General features: G+C 42.6%; 1 protein-coding gene across 1 annotated transcript in view; it reads right to left on the reverse strand.

Moving 5' to 3' along the window:
* HOMER2 (homer scaffold protein 2) overlaps positions 1-22,307 on the reverse strand; it is a 375,844-nt gene that overhangs the window by 102,401 nt on the left and 251,136 nt on the right. Inside the window, exon 6 of the mRNA XM_082254028.1 lies at positions 5,094-5,250. Within this exon, the coding sequence (XP_082110154.1) occupies positions 5,094-5,250 (157 nt within the window). The remainder of the gene's footprint in view (positions 1-5,093; positions 5,251-22,307) is intronic.

Raw genomic sequence — 22,307 nt, forward strand, 5'->3', positions numbered from 1 at the left:
AAATATGTTCCTCGGTTTTATTTCGTTTAGAAGTAAAAATAGCAGCATGTACTGTCTTTATTTTTTTAGAGTAGAGAACAAATTCAACAGTGTATTACAGAGGCAAGCTGTTATATGAAATATTTATTAAAAGAAAAAAAGAAATCACTTTCCATTTATTTAGTAGGCATGCAGAAAAGTTTTAGCATATTAGACCAAGCGGGAGGAAAGTTTTCAAGACACGTTAGTAAAAAGCTTTAGGGAGTCACGTGATACACTTTAGGACAAAATAAAATTTAAATAATTAAATGTTTTCCATTGACACATTGGAATGAATGTTTTATGCATAGATTATCAAACAGTGGCTGCTCTGTATGGCAAAAACTTCATCCTAAAACCTAATAAAAAAGCATTCAAACACTTTTTTTATATTATTCGTATCCATGACAGATAAATATTGCAGAAAAACATGTATAATGAAATCAGAATATCTATACACGGCAAGGTGAAAACAAACACACATTACAAAGCATAGAACCTTCAGCTGCCCGGTTTGAACAAAGCCACTTTGGTGTTTAAAGAAAATCTGTAATTTGAAATATTAGAAGGCTGCCATTGCTGAGCTCCTTCTAGAAACATAGAAAACTGATGGCAGAAAAAGACCAAGTAGTCCATCGAGTCTGCTCATGGTTTTTTTTTTCTTAACTTTTTTAAGTACTGTATATATGTCTCTTCTGACAGATGCCTGGCTGTCAGGATGATTCTCTGGCTTTTTGAGTTATGGGCCTGGAACAAGCATACAGATAAAAAGTTCGGCTTTCAGAGTGCCTGCTTTGAGTCAGTGGCTGTGAGAGCATTGAATCAAATAGCAATCAGGCAACCAGCATTTTCAGAAGGAGGCTAGCGATGACAGCCCCATAATTGTCTCAGTGCAGGTTTCTTTTAAACACCCCGCAGGAGAGCCTTTTGTATGCACTGCATTCTTTTATCCCCAGGGAGCGTTGTCTAAAGTATGCCCAACTGCATTTTGTTCTTCTCTACAAAATAATGGAACATAAACAATTAGGCCCATTCAGTGGCGTAGCGTGGGGGGTGCAGGGGGGGGCGGCCGCACCGGGCGCAACATCCTGGGGGGCGCATCTTCAGTGTCACTCTGTCTGTCTGACTTTGACATACACAGTTCACACACTGTCTGCGGCTGCCTCCATCTTTAGGCTGGGAGATGTCCAGCGCGGCCGCCCTATGGCTGAAAATGGCAGGTCGGGGCAGGGCTGGATTGTGCCTCACCTGTCCATTGGTGTAGGGTGGGGTGGCGTTTCAAGCCAAGCCCCGCCTATGCCGCCTCTCCTCACTGCTCAGTCAGTTTAGCAGCGAGTGAGTCAGCAGCCTTGCGCTGGTCTGTCTGCATGGAAAGGGGGCACGTGATCTCTCTGCATTGAAGGGGGGCATGCTGGTCATTCTGCATTGAAAGGGGGCACGCTGGTCTCTCTGCATTGAAGGGGGGCATGCTGGTCATTCTGCATTGAAAGGGGGCACGCTGGTCACTCTGCATTGAAATGGGGCACGCTGGTCACTCTGCATTGAAATGGGGCACGCTGGTCACTCTGCATTGAAATGGGGCACGCTGGTCACTCTGCATTGAAATGGGGCATGCTGGTCACTCTGCATTGAAAGGGGGCACGCTGGTCTCTCTGCATTGAAAGGGGGCACGCTGGCCACTCTGCATTGAAAGGGGGCACGCTGGCCACTCTGCATTGAAAGGGGGCACGCTGGCCACTCTGCATTGAAAGGGGGCACGCTGGTCATTCTGCATTGAAAGGAGGCACGTTGGTCACTCTGCATTGAAAGGGGGCACGCTGGTCTCTCTGCATTGAAAGGGGGCACGCTGGTCATTCTGCATTGAAATGGGGCACGCTGGTCATTCAAATTTGTATTTAGATGCATTTTACTTTAATTACATCAGTATTTTCATAACAAACAATACATGTGCTTAGGGGGTAAGGGTTTCTTTAACTAATCTAGTGGAAGAGACTCGAGTGCTAAAATCCCGCGAGTTAGGGGGCGCAAATTACTTGCCCTGCCCCGGGTGCTGACAACCCACACTATGCCACTGGCGCCCATTCCCTTCCTAAAAGTCATGATCCATAACAGGATGAGTGGGAGCTACACATGGCTCTAGGACAGGGGTCTCCAAACTACAGACCGCATGGCCTGGAGCTACCTTAGTGGCATTTCTGCAAAGTGGAACCTCAACCAAAAGAAGAAGTTCCTCTTGTCAGCCTCCTCCCCTGCTTCTTTAAGCTTTGGCACTTCATTTTTTTGGGGGGAGCAGTTACCTAGTTCTAATTATGATCCACTCCCACTTCCAGACAGATCACAGTGGAAGTTGGAGCAGGGTTTAGTTTAACCCCCTTCCTTCTTTCCCTGCAGCCTTATGGGAAACTTCACAGGTTCCAGAAAGCTGGGGGACCATTCACAAACCGCAGCGGTAATGCGGCTTTGAAGCTGCAAGCAGCCACAGCTGGCTTGCCAAAGTTAACATGCCAGCGCCAAAGGTGGCTCGGGTGAGGAAAGAGCTGCATCCCCAGAGAGGTAAGTGTCCTATTATTAAAAGTTAGCAGCTACAATATTTGTAGCTGCTGACTTTTAATTTTCGGTTTTCAGGGAGAAGAACTGATTTGATGTGCACAGGTTTAAGGATTAAGGTTTAGCAAGAGGAAGGTGGATTAAGGTCAGCAGAGGCTGCCTATAGCCTCCACTTCAACCCCCCTCTCCTCCTTCCTATGTAACAGAGACTCTGAAAGGAACCCTTATGTAAAGGGGACTCAGCTAGGGAAGCTGATGTAAGGGGGACTCCTATGGGGACCCTGTTTTTCAGCCCAAATAATATTTTTAACCACTGAAGGACCAAGCCTATATCTGACATGTTGCTTACAAGTTAAAAAACAGTATTTTTTGCTAGAAAATTACTTAGAACCCCCAAACACTTATATATATACACACACACACATACTGTATGCAAAGACTCTGGAGAATAAAATGGCGGTCGTTGCAATATTTTTTGTCATGCTGTATTTGCGGAAAGCGGTCTTTCAAACGCAATTTTTCGGGCAAAAAATACATTTCACTGCTTTTAAAAAAAATAAATAAAAACAGTAAAGTTAGCCCAATTTTTTTGTATATTGTGAAAGATGATGTCAGGCTGAGTAAATAGATACCCAACAGGTGAAATGGCGTCAAACTACGATACTTAAAAATCTCCATAGGTGACACTTTTAAAAATTTTTTAACCGTAACCAGTTTAGAGTTACAGAGGTGGTCTTTTTCTAGAATTATTGCTCTCGCTCTGGCAATCGCGGCAATACCTCATATGTGTGATTTGAACAACGTTTTCATTTGCGGGTGCGACTTGAATAGGAGTTTTCTTTCGTGTGCGAACTCACAGGGACAGGGGGCGCTCTGAAATGTTTTATTTTTTTTCCTATTTATTTTGTTTAATTTTTTTTTAACAGTTTTTATCACTTTTTTTTTAACAGTTTTTGATCACTTTTATTGCTGTCACAAGCAATGTAAACATCCCTTTTGACAGTAATAGGCAGTGACAGGTAGTCTTTATGGAGGGATTGGGGGTCTAAAAGACCCCAAACCCCTCCACTGCACTTCAAAGTATTCAAAATGCCGTAATTGGCATATTTGTTTACAGATATTTTTTTTTAAATCGGCGCCATTGGCAGCCAAGTAAACTGGAAGTGACGTTGTGATGCTGCTTCCAGGTTACATGATCGGAGACCCGAATCCGGCTTAGTTCGGGACTCCAACCAGCCGGCGGACGTGCTGGCTGGTTGCTCAGGTCTCCTGGTGGTAAGTGGTCTCCCAGCGAGAAGTGGTTAAAATATATCATGTAATCCTCATGCTAAAGTTTTGAGACCCTTGCTCTAAGACAGAAGCATATGTACAGGGGTTGCCATTGTGCCCCAGCCCCCTTCTCTAGGAGGCCCGTGGGGCCCCCCTGTACAGCTGGATAGGAGGGCAGCGGCATATAAAGGAACCAATCCCTCCCTCATGCAGCCGCTGAATTTCTGCTTCACCTCCTCTGCCCCCTGAAGACATTCAGCAGCTGCATGAGGGAAATGGAGGGCATCAGTTCCTCCACATGTCGCTCCTGCGCCACCCTATCCCTGCTTACCTGCCCCCCCCCCTCGCTCCTCCCACAGTGCTGCCGGCTTTTCCTCATCTACTGGCTGCTGCTTGGGATCTGTCAGGATGGAGACCGGGGAAGAAGCCGGTAAATGTGCAATTTGCTGACCCCTTCCTTGTCCTAATGAATAGAGTCAGTGATTGGTATCGTTTACTGAATACATTTTTTTTTTTTACTCAGCCATTGCAGGGGCATAGTAAACTGTGTTTTCTATGCCTAGGTTTATGAAAGAACAGGAAGCTCAGAGGGTCCTAAAATATTTGTAAAAAAAAAATAAAAAATTAAATAAAATGGTGAAAAATAAATAAACTACTGACATCAGTGGCGGAACTACCAGGGTTGCAAAGGTCGCACTTGCGACTTGTTTGGCATTCTGCCACAGTGGACCCCAAGACAGCAGGAGGTGGCCCGCTGTGGGACAGTAATAAAAGGGTCTCACGATGAGAGTGAAGGGCACCAATTACGCCATGAAGGCATTGGAACTTCCACTGCTATAACTTAGTTTTGGCATCTTTAACACAAAACAAACAAAATATCCCCAGTATAGGAGGATTTTCAAGAAAACATTTAATATTCTTTCTGTTCACAGATGCTCTTGAAACATTACAGACTCCTAATGATAGTGACACATTTGTTTTCCCTTCATACAAAAAGAAAAAATAACAGTTCTCAAAATAACCAGAGGCCAGGTGTCAGCTGGCACAGAGCATAAAAATAGCAATCCAGGTCTAGCAGGAAGGCCACTGGCCAGTAACTGGGAAGAAAGGACAGTACAATATTCTTGCAGCATGTGGAAAGCCCATTTATTCAGTGCATTTCACCATCAAACATTTCTCCACTCTTACAAAGTATAACTGACAGTTCCTGCAAAGACAGAACCACTACCAGCTGAAAAGAATGAACATTATTGCCTTACCTTATTCCTGAGTTGGTCATTCTCATCTTTACATGATAAAAATTGTTTCTTCCAATGTTCTACACTAGCAATAGACTCCTGAAGAGCCAAGGACAACCGGGCATTGCTCTCCCTCAGTGTCTCCAGTTCAGTTTCCCACTTCTTTACGTTGGAAGTGCTGAGAGGAAAAACAAAGGCATTAGATTATTAGATTTTTATTTGCGCAAAGCAAATGAGATTTGGAGAAAGAAACTGTAAAGAACGACAACTGAAAAGGTTATACATGTTTGTTTAAATATACAAGTTTGGCCCCTTAAAGAAAAAAAAAACAAAAAACATACGGACCAACACAGCTTGCTCTGTTGAAAGTCTTTAGTACAAAGCTCAATAGCTGACTCAGAGGAGTGATTGTTCACCCCTCCCTCCCTGCCAAGTTTAGTTTTGCTATTTTAATCTGAGATTCTCAAAGAGACCCTGTCACTAGAACAAAAAAAATAAAAAAAATTAGATTTTTGTGCTTATTGTAAATTCTATTTTTTGGAAGACACAGGGATTCAGACTGTTGGCTTATACTGCTTCCAACAGGAGTATTTGGACACTGGCAAAAAAACAAAAAACAGCAATCAGTCTGGTATAACCCCTCCTACTCCCATCAAGCCTCAGGTTGGATAGAAAAGCAGTACCAAGAGCATGATAATAAAAAAAGGTGGGCATGCTGAGAGTAGGTGGGGTTATACTGGGCAGGTCACTGATTTTTGTTTGTCAATATCTAAATCCTTTTGTATGTGACATTCTAATCTGACAGTCTCCGAAATTCCCATGTTGCTCAATAAAGGAGAAAAACTATATTTGTTACATGTTAAGATAATAGTGCTTTATTTGTAATTATTGCAATGATTTGATTTACCATTTTCATAGTTACAGGTAGGGAAAAATGACAAAGGTTCTCTCGCCCTCAGCCATGACATCCCTGACATCAACTCCAATCAAAGCCTCAGAATATATATATATATATATATATATATATATATACACACACACACACACACACACACACACACACACATACAAACAATGCTGAGGCTGTGTGCAGGAAATCAACTCTTGCTTACAGCCTCAGCACTGGGGCTGTGAGGGGGCAAAAACAAAAGCATAATTGCATTACAATATAAAAACATTAAAAGTCCCAGAATGCTCTGTGACCTTGCTACACCCTGTATCAAAAGTTTTTTTTTAGTAAAATGAGGCACAGATAAGCCATACCTTTATGACCACCCACCCAATATTGAGTAGGTCCCTCTTTTGCCACCAAAACAGCCCTGACCCATTGAGGCATGGACTCCCCTAGACCTCTGAAGGTATGCTGTGATATCTGGCACCAAGCTGTCAGTAACAGGTCTTTTAAATGGAAATCCAGGCTCTAGCAAACTAAGCCTTCGAATTCCTATACTAACTACCCTATGGAAGGAGAATGACTTTACTTCTCTATTCTCAGAGCACTCTGGTCCAGACACATGATCATCCAAGCGGCCGGCATCAGGAGAGAGAAGAGTGCTGACAACAGATAGAATGTATGGGCTTACCATGGGGCATCCATTGTCGGTTGTTCCTCCTCTCCCCTGAAGCAGCTACTGGGAGGGGATCACGTGACCAGACCAGAAGAGCGCCCTGAGAATAGGTAGGTATAAGCATTTTCCTTCTACTGGGTAATTAGTATAGGAGTTAGAAGGGAGGCAAGAGCAGTTTTAGGCTTAAGCCTAGTACAAATGGGCCGAATGTCGGACGACATCAGCCGGTTAAAAAAAAAAATAAAAAACGGCCGTAATTCGGCCCATGTGTATGCCAGCTGCTCTGACAGAAGCCGGGAGAAAGGCTGTCAGATTAGCATGCTGCAAAACCAGCAGCCATCAGGTTTCCTGTCAGAACACCAGGGGAGATCTCTATACTAAACATTGAATTGTTAGTACAGCAGCTCCGACTGGAGCGATCAGTTTTTTTTTTTTTTCCCCGTTTAACCCGCTGGGTTGAAAAAAAAAAAAGCTAGAGGTGTGTACTAGGCTTTAGTTAGACCATGGCATTTCACATTAGGTCCTGTAAGTAGCAAGGTGGAGCCTCTATGGATCAGACTTGGTTTTTCAGCGCATCCCACAGACTCTTGAATGGATTAAGATCTGGAGAATACGGAGGCCAGCACCTTCTTTCATTGCTCCATGGTCCAGTTCTGATACTCACATGCCCATTTTAGGTGATTTTGGCTGTGGACATGGGTCACCACGGGCACTCTGACCGGTCTGCAGCTATGCAGCCCCATAAGCAACAAACTGGGATGCACTGTGTGTTTTGACACCTATCAGAACCAGCATTACATTTTCCAGCAATTTGAGTTGCTGTTTTACTGGATCGGACTACACGGGCCAACCTTCACTCCTTGCATGCATGAATAAGCCTTGGCTAATAAAATCGTGAGGGCTCCCGCGCTATCACATTAAAGAGGAAGTAAACTCAAAAAAAAAATCTGAGAAAAAAAAAGCCCTGTAAAGAGAAAGGCATAATGAGCTAGTATGCATCGCATACTAGCTCATTATGCAGTACTTACCTTAAAACGAAGCCCCCGCCGTGCCGCCACCTCAGCGACAGGACGGCGACATGTCCTGCCGTCCCGCTTCCGGGTTCGCGTCCTCCGGCCATCTGATTGGCCGGAGGCGCGATTACATCACTCCCGCGCATGCGCGCGGGAGCCGCCGTTCACGGCACTGAGCTCTGAAGGAACGGCACGGGTGGCCGTTCCCTCAGAGCGCCTGCGCCGATGACGTCATCGGCAGTTTGCGCTGTAAATATCTCCTAAACGGTGCTAGTTTGGGAGATATTTATAGCACCTATAGGTAAGCCTTAATATAGGCTTACCTATAGGTAAAAGTTATACAAGAGGGTTTACAACCTCTTTAAGTAAATAAGACAGACTAACTGTAGTCAAATGCAGACTTAGCTAACCCGTGCCTAATAAAGTAAAAATAAAACAAATATTGTCTCTGATACAGTGGGCATTTTCTTGGACTATATGAAAGCCTTGGACTCCAAGAAAATGGCCGCTGTATCAGAGGCAATCATTACCCTATATAAGCACATCACATATGCCCTCTGTTATCCACTGATGAAGTCACGCGAGCGTGACGCAACACGTAGGGCAGAGACATACCGGAAGTGACGTCTGATGGGCTTGGTGCTCGTGAATCATATGATTGATTGTAGTTTTAAAAAAGTGAGTACCCAAGTTGTTGTTTTTTGATAAAATATTTTAAACGAAAATGCACTATGGAGATCCTCTTTATACCCACACATAAAATGGAGCAATTTAAGGAGGAAATACGAGAGGACCGCAGAGTTAACACTATTCTTAGAAGCTCTGGAAACAATCAAAAGAGTGAAGACCCTAGATGAGAACTGAAGGAATTGCATTTAAAGATATACAACCCAAAGCTGTTACCTTGCAGCAGTAAGGCGAGTGGCCTGTGAACACACTGAAGATTTGTGTTGGAGTCACTGTGTAACAGTCACCCATATCACATGGTGAAGGGACACCTTGGGATATAACTTATATATTTTAAAGGACCTACTTGTACCTATATGAATGGTCTTACATTCTAGGTGGACTTACTACTAAACACTTTTTTTTTTTTTTGATCATTACTCGTTTATTATCTGTTAACATACAGATGTATTATTATGTGTCACTTGTATTCACTTCCACCTAGTTTGGCGGGTGTTTACTTTAGTATTTATTTTATATTACACTGTACAGTTTGGATTGATATAAAATTAATAAAAATGACAGTGCCTAAATATCAAACAGAAAAAGCAGCTTGCAAACAGTGTGAATATACAAACACCAACATCATGTGAATAAATAAGGTTGCAGAGCTATAATCGTGTGAAAAAACTGTATTTAACTATTCAGTCCATCAAAACATATAAAGTCCATCAAATGTATTCATAGATGTGATGATATTCAGTGACAATGTGGCTAAAAAGACACCACTATGCGATCCTCCACCAAGGTAAGAATGCACACTCACCAGACCAATATGCTGTCTTGTTAGGACAGCTATAACGTTTTAGGTAGAAGTATCAAGTCTTGAACAATGCCAGGAGGATAGAGATTAACAAAGAGGATGGCCTCTCCTCAAATGTTCCAATCGGACAGGTGCGAAAAGCAGTTTGGATTTATAGTTCACGATTTTCAGTGTTATTTGTTTTACATATAGATTTCTTAGGCTCCTTTCAGACGGCCGCTCCGCTGCTGTAGTCCGCTGCGGGACTTTTTTTTTTTTTTTTCCACGGAGCGGATGACATTTGTGTCATCCGCTCCGTGTGCCCGCATATCATCCCATCCGTTTGCGGATGATATGCGGACATAATGTAAGTATATGGCATTGCGGATGTCAGCGGATGACACCGCTGACATCCGATTTTCCTTCCTTTCCGTTTTTTACACGGATGAAAAAATAGGGTTCTGTTCCATTCGTAAAAACGGAACAGAACTGAAAGGAGGAAAATCGGATGTCAGCGGATGGTATTCCGCTGACATCCGCAGTGCCATTCACTTACATTGATGTCCGCAAATCATCCGCAAAAAAATAGAATGATTTGCGGACACACGGAAAGCAGCGGAGCGGCCGTGTGAAAGGAGCCTAATACAGTACTGAGGAATTTGATATTATATGCACCGTTTATCATTATCACCTTGGCTGCCCATGACTCTGTTGCCGCTTTTCCTTCCTTAGACAATTTTTAGTAGGTCCCGACTACTGCAGAGGGGGAATATCCTACAAGAGCTGCGGTTTTTTATCTGACCCAGTCATCATATGATTACAATTTTTGTGCCTGTCAACTTTTACGTGTTATTGTAATGAGATAATCTGTGGTATTCATTTTACCTGTCAGTGGTCATATTGTTTTTGCTGATCGATGTATGTAAATAGTACATAAAAAGATTTAACATATCAGCTTGCAACTTGTATGCTTTAAAATTAATTTAAAACATTTATTGTTTCTTTTTAAATTTAGTATATGTATGTAAAAAACATTTACCAAATGTTTTATGTTGTGTTACTCTAAACTGTTTTTTGAAGTATGGATTGAGTTTTTTTTGTGGATTTATTTAGTATTTGGTAACTGGTCTGTTTATTAGGCATAAAGCAAAAAGCATTTAGTAACAGTTTTTTTCAGTATGAAATGGTGAAACCTATTATAAGCCATTTGTTTATTTTTCTTAAAATGGCACTAAACTATGAACACTTGGAGAGAGGCAGCAGCTGTTCCATCACCATGGTTTACATTAGTGAGCACACTCAGAGCGAAGTGACTGCTTTCAAATAGATCACAGTATCGGCTTCAACAAGTGTCTGTATTGATCTGCACTGCGGTAAATCTACAGCTCACTTCACAATCTTAAATAATCCCACAATTCAGCAGAACCTGAATAATAGACTGTTTAATATCCAAGTATAAAACAATGCAAAAAAATATTTCTTTATTTACTTTATTACATAAAATCAAATAAGAAAATAAACTGGAATTCCGGCATGAATGACTCCTTCAAAATTTCACTGTTAAGAACACACACTGTATTATACTGAGGATACTATGCTAAAAACCAGGGGTCTTTAACCACTTTACCACTAGAGCATTTTGCTGTCTTACGTCTGGGCCACTTTTTGCGAATCGGCGCTGTGCGACTTTAACTGACAATTGCGCGGTCATGCAACGCCGTACCCAAACGAAATTTATGTCCTTTTTTTCCCATAAACAGAGCTTTCTTTTGGTGGTATTTGATCACCTGTGCGATTTTTACTTTTTGCGCTATAAACAAAAAAAGAGCGTTTATTTTGAAAAAATAACAATATTTTTAACATTTTTTTATATGAAATTTCCCCCAAAAAAGATGTAAAAAACAATTTTTTTTAAAATTTTTGGCCAATTTGTTTCCTGCTACCCATGTTTGGTAAAAAAAATCCCAATAAGCGTATTTTGATTGGTTTGCGCAAAAGTCATTGCGTTTACTAACTATGGGAAAGATTTCTGTCATTTTTGGTGTTTTTTTTTTTAACGCGTAATGGCGGCGATCTGCGATTTTTTTTGCGGGACTGCGACATTGCGGCGGACAGATCGGACCCTTGACTGACATTTTTGACACTTTTGGGGGTACCAGTGACATTACTGCAGTAATCAGTGCTATAAATATGCACTGTTACTGTAAAAATGACACTGGCAGGGAAGGGGTTAATTTTATTGGAGAGGGAGGGGTTAATGTATGCCTGGTGCTTACTAACGTGTGGGGGGGAGGTGACTGAGTGAGTCAGGGACAGATCGCATGTTCAGCTATGCTTAACACTCTGATCTGTCACTCCCTGTCACTTAGGAGATCCGCCGGCTCTGTTTACACAGGCGGGCGGATCTCCAAACTGGATTCCCCGACGATCGGGGCAGAGCAGCGGGCCCTGGCCCGACTCCCGCTGTGAATGAAAACAGCGGGAGCGCGCCTCCGGCGGCGCGCGAGCACCGCCTACAGGGGGAGGAGTCTGGCGACGTAGGTCTACGTCGTCAGACGATAACGAGCCACTTTGCCGCAGTAGTACTACGGTACTCAGCGGTAAAGTGGTTACAATTGCTAAACAAAAGTCCAGTTTACCGTCCTTCAGACTTTAGAACTATGGACAGTGGAAATAAAGTCTTAGGCTTGGTGGTCAGCTGGAATAAAAAAAATTATATAGTGCCTGTGGTCAGTAGGAGTAGTGCCCCATGGTTGGTGATAGTGGGAGGAATAGTGTCCCACTGTTGGGGTCCATGGGAAGAATTGTGCCTCATTGGTGTCAGTGGGAGGAATAGTGCCAAGTACCAGTGACCAGTGGGAAGCCCCAAGGGCTAGATAAAGGCAAGCAAAGGGCTGCACCCAGTTCACAGGCCACAGTTTGCAGACCACTGGTATAAAAGTTGGAATGTTCATAAATTATGTCTACTTTCAAACCATGTTAAAGCTACAAACTGGTCAGTAGACATAAAAAGCATGTTTTGTAGATACCCTGCAGAGCACTAAAGTAACCCCAAAAACCCAGGTTATTACAAAAATGCTGGTCCAGTTCCAAAAATCAAGTTTAGAACCGTCCCATACGGTCTCACATTCCCTCACAATTGATCCATAGCTATGATGAGTAGCTTAAAGGGTTTTATTTACAAAAGAAACTGAGGTCGTTCACTTCGACCCGTTTCACCCTGCTGTGTTGTGGTTTGGCCGCAATGCAGGTATACCCATGGTTTTTGTGCGGTAACGTGCACTTTCCCATAGACTTTCTATTCTGTTTCTGAAAGTGCACAAAAAGTCCTGCATGCCATATTTTTGGTGCGCGTTTAGTACCAAAAACACGCGAGGTAACTGCGTGTACACTCGCACTGCTGCCAAATTGCAGCAAAGCAAAAATGTGTTCACTTTGAAGACCTAATCAAGTGCAAAAAAAAAAAAACAGGATTTTGCCAGAACTTGACTGGTTGATTCAAGGGAATACAGCCTCATCTTTTTTCTTAAGCTCAACAAACTTTCACTTTCCAAAGTGAACAGTCTCAATTCGATTAGCAATTAACCCACAATAACTAAAATGTGTGTTTTCAAGGAAGGAATGAAAAAACATTTTTGTTTCTAGGCTGTATTCTCCCCAGCACTGGAGTCCTGTCATCTCTAAATGAGAGGTAGATCTGGGTACCACATTCTCGGGTCAACAGAAAGTCCACATCATATGCTTTACTCACTCTGCGTCCATCTCTAGTTCCATCCCAGAAACTGGGTAAAAAAAAATAAAAAAATCTTAAAGCAGTTGAAAACCGCTGTTTTTTTTTCCAGACCTGCAAAGGAAAGGCATAATGTCCTAGTATGCATCGCATACTAGGACATTATGTGAAACTTACCTGAAAACTAAGCCCTCCAGCGATGCGATGTAATCACTGGAGGCAGCATCCACCTTCACCCGGTCTTCCTTCTGGGTCTGCAGTCTCTGACTGTGTAACAGGCTGGAGCCGCGATTACTTCACTCCTGCGCATGCGCGGGGAGCCATTATTCATGGCACAGGTATCTGAAGGAATGGCATGGGTGCTGCACACAACGCAAGGATCAGAGAGAAAGAGGAAGTCCAGGAGTCAGCACTAGAGGTCCACCAACGCAATCACTGCCCATAAAGCTCCAAAAACAAGGCTGCCACTCTATTCAATGGGAAACCACAAGAAAATGGCTGCTGGACTACACAAACATGGCCTATATATATATATATATATATATATATATATATATATACTGGACATTTTAACAGTAAAGGGGGTCCCTAGCAGGAGCCCCCACCAGGATAACTCCCCCTAAAAACCGCGTGTTCGGATGCTGGCGGTGCCCCACTTCCTGGCCCCCATCGCACGCTCGACACCCCCAAAATGAACCTGGATAGGTTTTTCCACCCCCTGGAGGGGAAAAAAAAGAAGGGAGAAGCTAGGTGTGGGTAGATGTGGGGTTGTCCACAGCGGACCCCGACATATGGGGGGGGGGGGGCGCTGTGTGGGAAGGAGGGAAACCCGGGGGTCCGACCATCCTTGGGAGGGGCCCACATCCACCCCAAAATGCCATCACGGAAAGGGGGGGACACTACTTACCATACCATGGAACCGGGTGGGCACCGATCCAGGCAAACCACCACACCATCAGAATGGGGATGCTGTGGGCCAGGAGGCACGCTGCGACTCAGACCGGGACCAGGTCGTAAGCGCCCTCGTGAGACGTTCAACTCGCCCGTCCAGGGGGGCTATGTCACGGCCAACCTAGTGAGGAGCTGAGGCCTGCACGTGCTTACGGTCACTGGGATGACCGTAAGGATCTAGAATATCCAGTCCATTGCCCAGTCCAGCAGTTGATTGTAGTTCTCACAGGAACAGAAAAATATAAAAGAAAAAAGAAAAAAAAAATGGTAGGACCAGAGATCCCAGGAACTAGGTCCTTACTCCTGACTAGGCAGAAAAAAACTGAGTTAGGGAGGGGGGAGTATATCCCCATGGGACTGCCCCATAGGCGTGGGTAAAGTTTTTTCCTGCCTAGTGTCCTACTCCTGTAAGGGGCAGCATAACCCAATGGTCAAGAAGATTCTGGAGCTGTGTCCGTCAATGAATGACAGAGAAATATTATTTTGTGAGGGGTAAAGGAGGATGAATTTGGATACTTGGGTGGAGTGGGTGGAGGGTGTAACACCAAAACAGAAATAGTTTGGATTTTTTGTACTGCAAATAGGGGATCAAGGGGCTGACTGAATTTGACATCAAGGTAGTATCAACATCCCTGTTTCATATTGCATTTATAGTATTGGTAAGGAAGAACTCTAAAAACTGACAGTCATCAGCACTGTGGCTGTATAATGAACATTTACTGCCAATACCAACAAACCGTGGGGTCTTTGTATGAAGGATTCACTGAGAGATTCCTTCAGTAAATCCTGGATCTGTTCATCCACTCAAAATTTGATGACGTTCCACTGTCACATTTACCACTATCTGCAGGAGGATGATTGTGTAACCGAAGTATGCAGATGCTGGTGAACAGATGGTGGATCTCACTTGTACAGTAGATCTAAACAAAGACAATACATGTAGACAACATGTTGCAATATATGCACATTTTCTCCAAGTTTTATCCATTCAATCAGAATGAAAGTGCAAATAAATATTGAGGTGTTAAAAATAATGTGTCAAAAATATACTGTAGTGTGTTCCTACCTTGTTATTTGAAATGACAACCGTGTATTTTCAGCTGTGAATTTTTTAGCATGTGTTGTCAGCCCTGCCTACTGACAAATTACAAGGGTCAAAGACTTCTCAACCCCTCCCCTACCCCCTAATGCATGGATACTTCTCAAACTGATAAAACAAAACAAGTTCAATAGTGTATTTACCAGACCAAATTGTAGTAAATAAGAGGAGTTCATTGTGAGGGTTTACATACAGATTAACCTAGAGGCAAATCTCATTACTGGAGCTCCCCATGGTGCTGAAACAGGGTCTATACACATTTTCAGCATGACGAGGACTACATTTTCCTTCTTTCCTCCAAACAAAAACAGTGCAACTTTAATCAACTGGGGCCTCATTCAGTTTAAATGATAAAAGTGGCTTGGTCACTAAAATCGAGCTCTCCAAAAATTTGTCCTTGAAACAATACTTACTTTTAGCCATGTCCAGGCTGCCAAACACCACTTTGATGCAGAGAAATGCTGAAACTAAAGTCTTTTCAGAAACTGACATTGTGGTCTCCTTGCTGAGCTCAATGTCTCCTTCCACTGATCCCTACACCGCTCTAGGTCACATTATTGATGTAGTAGTATGTGGGAGGAACCAATAAATGCAGTGGGCATCTAAAAATTTGACACTTCCAGAAGTGTTGGTTTCTGTAGAGACTTCATTGGATGATATTTCTGCACAAGCATGGCCTTTGGCAGCACGGGCAGAGGTTAAGGAATATATATTTTGCTATTTTTGTAGACACTTTCATTTTAGTGAAAGAGTTGTTTAAGCTCAAGGCTTCAAAACAGGCTGGATATGGCCCAAAAAACAACAGATTGACCTGTCTGGCATAGGCTTTCATTACCATCTGGTCCCCCACTTTCTGTACTGATGACTAGTTCAAAGGTACAGGAAGCAATTGAGAAACCTCTTAAGTGAGGACAGAAATGGCAAAAACCCAATTTTTTTGTAGACTTCAACCTGTGAATTTTTAATGTTGTATGTTTAAGAATATGACAACACTTGAAATCAATCAGTGGACTGCAAATATTATTAAGGATTATGTTAAAATCAGGAGACAAAGAACTAGGGACTTTTAAGGACAGCACCCAAAAATTAAATTCACCACATAAATATAAAAAATGTTTCCAAATTCTTTAACCACTTCTGGACCGGAAGATTTCCCCCCTTAATGACAAGGCCATTTTTTTGTGATTCGGCACTGTGTTATTTTAATGGACAATTGCGCAGTTGTGCGACGCTGTACCCAAATAAAATTGATGTCCTTTTTTTTCCCCCACAAACCGAGCTTTATTTTGGTGGTATTTGATCACCTGTTAAATTTTTTTTTTTTTTTTGCACTATAAAAAAAAAAAAAACAATATTTTTCACTTTCTGCTATATAACATTCCCAAAAAAAAAGGTACAGGTACGGCGATTCCCGGGAACCTGCTGCCGTATCACTGTGGCGGGTGGTCGGCAAGTGGTTAATCACATCATATAAAAGTTTGAAGAATTACATATGATACACAATAAAAACTTTTTTTTTTTTTTAAACACTACAAAGACCACTTGTATATTTTATTATGCTGTGTTCTTTTTCAGAGGTTACAGTTGCAGTCAATGTGTTTAGTAAATAGCTAAACTTCTTCAAGACCAGCAATGAAAGGGCCACAAGAAATCTATGCAGTTCCATTGATGTCAGTATAGTGGTCACACTAGATTTATGGCATCAAATGGGTACAGCAATCTCTGGGCTTATTTCTATTTAGTGGATTGGGAAGGAAGGAGGACTCCTCCAACACTACCATCTTGTGAATGCACAACATTATATCCTGCAACTCTCCTTTAGTCCTATATAGACGTAACCCAGTAGCTTTTTCCCTGTGGAAATAAGTGTAGTCTTGAATTGCAGTAACCAGATGATGCAATTAATGAAGTGTGACCACTATATTGAGATCACTGGAATTGCATACAATTATTCACATATATGTGTTCTTTGTAAATTATCAAAAAAATATTATTATACAATGAAGATTATTTATATGATGTGATTAGTACATGTGGAAATCATTTTTATATTCATGTGTTAAATTCTTATTCTTGGGTGCTGTCCTAGAAAGTCCCTAGTTCTTTGCTGTAACCAATTGCTTGTTGGAGATGATGGCACTCCAAGGTTTTAGCCCAGTGTCATCTTGCTTCTCTCCCTTCTTTATGAATCCACTAAATGGGTTAAAATCAGGAAATTTAATCAGTTTACTTTAATCCAGGCAATATGCAATTCCAAACAGTTGGAATTTAAAAAGCTTCAAAATACGTCAGAGTAGGTTACACGATTCTGTGCTATGCAGCTTCCTTTCCCCTTCTGTGTGAGAAACCAAGAGGTTCCTAAAGACATATTTTGATGAAACCTACCTTCAGTCCAAAATCAGATACATATTAGGGATCAACCGATTATCGGCAAGGCCGATATATCGAGGACCGATATTGACTTTTGCCGATATATCTGTATCGGCCCAGGGACTGGCTGATATTGCTAATATTCCAAATATTGACCGAGAAGGCTGGAAGTTAGGGAGCGCTTCTGGTAATAATTGTATTAATGAAATCAGTCACAAACACCTGATGGTAAATGGCATAGTGGTGGAAAAAACTACACAGTTTATTGCATAAAATCAATAGAAGTTAAAAACACACACTGGTCGGATGTCAGGCTGAACCCGTGTACTTACCCCCACCACCGATGTACTGCTAGCTGTGTTTCTGGCCAGTGTCAACGTCGCCAGCAGGCGCCCGTACCGTCAACAAGGATGGATGGATGCATGCTTGATGTGACAGGGCTCCAGGTGGACCAACGGTACACAAACCGATACAGGAAACACTTGCGGCGGACAGCTGAAGCAGTGGCGGCGCGGGGGATGACGTCACTCCATCGCGCCGGCAAGCATCATGGTGACGGGACCTTTGGCTCTTCCTCAGTGTCTCTTGTCGGCGCGATAGAGTGACTTCATCTCCCGCGCCGCCACCGCTTCAGCTGTCTGCCACAAGTGTTTCCTGTATCGGTCTGTGTACCATTGGTCCACCCGGAGCCCTGTCACCTCAAGCATGCATTTATCCATCCTTGTGACGGCACGGACGCCTGCTGACAACATTGACACTGGCCAGAAACCCAGCTAGCAGTACATCGGCGGTGGGGGCAAGGACACGGGCTCAGCCCAACATCCGACCAGTGTGTGTTTTTAACTTCTATTGATTTTATGCAATAAACTGTGTGTCATTGGACCTTTCCCTGGAGTGGAGCCTTTTTTAAGTTTTTTCCACCACTATGCCATTTACCATCAGGCGTTTGTGACAGATTACATTAATACAATTATTACCAGAAGCGCTCCCTAACTTCCAGCCTTCTCACTGATCTGACTCTGCACCCAGGAGTCCCCATCGGAGCTGCTGAGGTTATACACAGTCTTTTCATCCACTGGTTGTTTGGGCGCCCTGTCTCTCTTTGTCTGCCCTCCACAAGAGTACCTGTCAAGTAATAAAAATAAAAAAATATATATATTTTTTAAAATGTACGAAAATATCGTCCGATACCGATATGCATTGGCAAAAATATCGGTATCGGCAACGAAAAACTGATATCAGTCATCACTAATACATACCCTAAGTTTTACCACTGCATAGTCTATTTTACAATTGGATAAAAACCCACACATACAGTGGGTACGGAAAGTATTCAGACCCCCTTAAATTTTTCACTCTTTGTTATATTGCAGCCATTTGCTAAAATCATTTAAGTTCATTCTTCTTCCTCATGAATGTACACACAGCTCCCCATATTGACGGAAAAACACAGAATTGTTGACATTGTTGCAGATTTATTAAAAAAGAAAAACTGAAATATCACATGGTCCTAAGTATTCAGACCCTTTGCTGTGACACTCATATATTTAACTCAGGTGCTTTCTATTTCTTCTGATCATCCTTGAGATGGTTCTACACCTTCATTTGAGTCCAGCTGTGTTTGATTATACTGATTGGACTTGATTAGGAAAGCCACACACCTGTCTATATAAGACCTTCCAGATCACAATGCATGTCAGAGCAAATGAGAATCATGAGGTCAAAGGAACTGCCTGAAGAGCTCAGAGACAGAATTGTGGCAAGGCACAGATCTGGCCAAGGTTACAAAAAGATTTCTGCTGCACTTAAGGTTCCTAAGAGCACAGTGGCCTCCATAATCCTCAAATGGAAGACGTTTGGGACGGCCAGAACCCTTCCTAGAGCTGGCCGTCTGGCCAAACTGAGCTATCGGGGGAGAAGAGCCTTGGTGAGAGAAGTAAAGAAGAACCCAAAGATCACTGTGGCTGAGCTCCAGAGATGCAGTCAGGAGATGGGAGAAAGTTGTAGAAAGTCAACCATCACTGCAGCCCTCCACCAGTCGGGGCTTTATGGCAGAGTGGCCCGACGGAAGCCTCTCCTCAATGTAAGACACATGAAAGCCCGCATGGAGTTTGCTAAAAAACACCTGAAGGACTCCAAGATGGTGAGAAATAAGATTCTCTGGTCTGATGAGACCAAAATAGAACTTTTTGGCCTTAATTCTAAGCGGTATGTGTGGAGAAAACCAGGCACTGCTCATCACCTGTCCAATACAGTCCCAACAGTGAAGCATGGTGGTGGCAGCATCATGCTGTGGGGGTGTTTTTCAGCTGCAGGGACAGGACGACTGGTTGCAATCGAGGGAAAGATGAATGCGGCCAAGTACAGGGATATCCTGGACAAAAACCTTCTCCAGAGTGCTCTGGACCTCAGACTGGGCCGAAGGTTTACCTTCCAACAAGACAATGACCCTAAGCACACAGCTAAAAAAACGAAGGAGTGGCTTCACAACAACTCCGTGACTGTTCTTGAATGGCCCAGCCAGAGCCCTGACTTAAACCCAATTGAGCATCTCTGGAGAGACCTAAAAATGGCTGTCCACCAACGTTTACCATCCAACCTTACAGAACTGGAGAGGATCTGCAAGGAGGAATGGCAGAGGATCCCCAAATCCAGGTGTGAAAGACTTGTTGCATCTTTCCCAAAAAGACTCCTGGCTGTATTAGATCAAAAGGGGGCTTCTACTAAATACTGAGCAAAGGGTCTGAATACTTAGGACCATGTGATATTTCAGTTTTTCTTTTTTAATAAATCTGCAACAATGTCAACAATTCTGTGTTTTTCTGTCAGTATGGGGTGCTATGTGTACATTCATGAGGAAGAAGAATGAACCTAAATGATTTTAGCAAATGGCTGCAATATAACAAAGAGTGAAAAATTTAAGGGGGTCTGAATACTTTCCGTACCCACTGTATACCCAGTGAAGTGAACAGTCTCAGATGATACACAGATGAGACAAATCTCCCTACAAAAGTTTTACATGTATATCTGCGGTCTTCAGTGCATATTGTGTTATACATTTTTCTTCCCGTTCCAGCAGTGGGTGTGGAGTCTGGGCATACACCGTGTGTGAGCTGATTGGAGGAAATGCACCCCCCCCCCCACTCATCCCTTCACATAGGCAGAGGAATGCAGAAACTTGCAGAGCTGTGCTGTGAATACCAGCTCTCTCCTTATCGGTTTCTAAGTCCCTTCTCCAACACACATTTCCAGCTGCTTTTATCTCCTGTGTTGGAGCTTGTCAGACGTTATCATGCTGATAACAGAGGGACAAAGCAGCAGAAAGACACGGGATATAGGGCTTTGGAGAGAGATAGGTAAACACTACAGATATATAGTATGTGCCCAGGTCACATTTAATTAATGGGGTTTACATCCACTTTACGCTACTGCCTTTGTGTGCTCTTTATCACTATGTTCTGTATGGTTGTTTTTTTATTGTATTATTATTATGCCATTTCCTTATTTAGAAATCATTTTACTGTAACCTAGAAACCATTAATAAAAAGAGATAATATACCAAACCAGATACTTAGTTAATTTTGGTGCTGCTACTTTTCACTTCAGAACTGTAAGCACTAGATGTAGATTCTTCAGGCATTGGATCAGATGAGTATTCTGCTGCAGGGTTTAGTTTAGTGTTAGGGATTCACTTTGTTTAGTTTTTAAGAGTTTAAGGGTGTTCGTTTAAAGTGGTCATAACCCTAGAAAAAAAAATGCTCCTGTCCCTTTAAGGCATAATACTTAGCATAGTGTTTCTGTAGTGTCATTTTTCCTTTTCTATGTTGTACAATACCTGGATGATCCTGTCTGTTCCTGTCTTCCCCTGTTTAAACAGACTACGTTCATCATAGCTGCTGATCTCTGATAGCGTGGTCAGTTTACGTTCCTCCATTATCCAGCTATCTCCTCAGAATCTCTTCATCTCCCCCCTCCTCCTTTACTTTTCATAGTCTGTGTGTGAGAAGATCTCCTCTCTGTGTAATTCTATTCCCTGCAGCTGCTCCAGTGCTTGTAAAGTAAAGTCACAAATATTACTTTGATCCTCTCTGTATTAGGTCCCTGTTCAGTACAGTGTGTGTGTTTTTCTTAGCCATCGTTCACACCAGTGTGACTTCAGGAGTGACATGCATTTTACAAATCACCTATGAAGTCGCATCTAATGTCTTTCTATGGCACAGTCTTATTAGGTGCAACTTGAAAAATAATTCCTGCACTATTTTCGGTGATTACATGTGTGACTTGCATTGACATCTGTGCAGGAAATCGCACAGATGTCGGCAAACCACAGATGAATTGGCACTGTTCTATGGCTTTGAAAACATCCTGAAGTAGCGTGATTTCAAATCTGCATTTAGTGTGATTGGGGGATAAAATTATAATGCTAAATACCTTCTTTGCAAAGCCCTGAGCTGCCTCTACCAGCTTTCATCTTTTATAAGGGAATCACAGCCGCTCCCAGTGTACTTACTTACTTGGGAAGGAAAGCAGGGGGGGGGGGTCACATGACAGCACAGCAGGGCTCTAGAAAGTAGGTATTTAGCATTATAATTTTAGGAAAACACACACACACTGTACTGAACAGGGACCTAGAACAGAGAGAATCAAATTTATGAATACATGTGACTTTGCGACCACTTTTGACAGTGACAGTTATGTTAGGGGTTAAGTGTAAGGGGTGGGTTACATTTTAGGAGATTAGGTAAGAGGAAGGTTACATGTTAGGGGGGTGCATTAGTTGTACACTATAGGGCACCACTATTTATTTGATGCTGTAAAACCCGCACCAGCCTTCCAGTGGCCAAGAACATACCAGTCCAAAATAGTGGTTATTTATCTTACTTACTTTTAGCTGGCAAGGTAGTCCAACAGGGGCCATCGTTGTGACCATTCCTGCTACTTCACAACACATAGCTGCTATACAGGTTATGCTTAGCACTAATATGAATGCCTGTGATCAGAAACATTACATTTGGCAGGCAATCTAATAATTTGAT

This window comes from Pelophylax lessonae, assembly GCF_965119305.1.
Source record: "Pelophylax lessonae genome assembly, chromosome: 4".
Taxonomy (NCBI): Eukaryota; Metazoa; Chordata; class Amphibia; order Anura; family Ranidae; genus Pelophylax; species Pelophylax lessonae.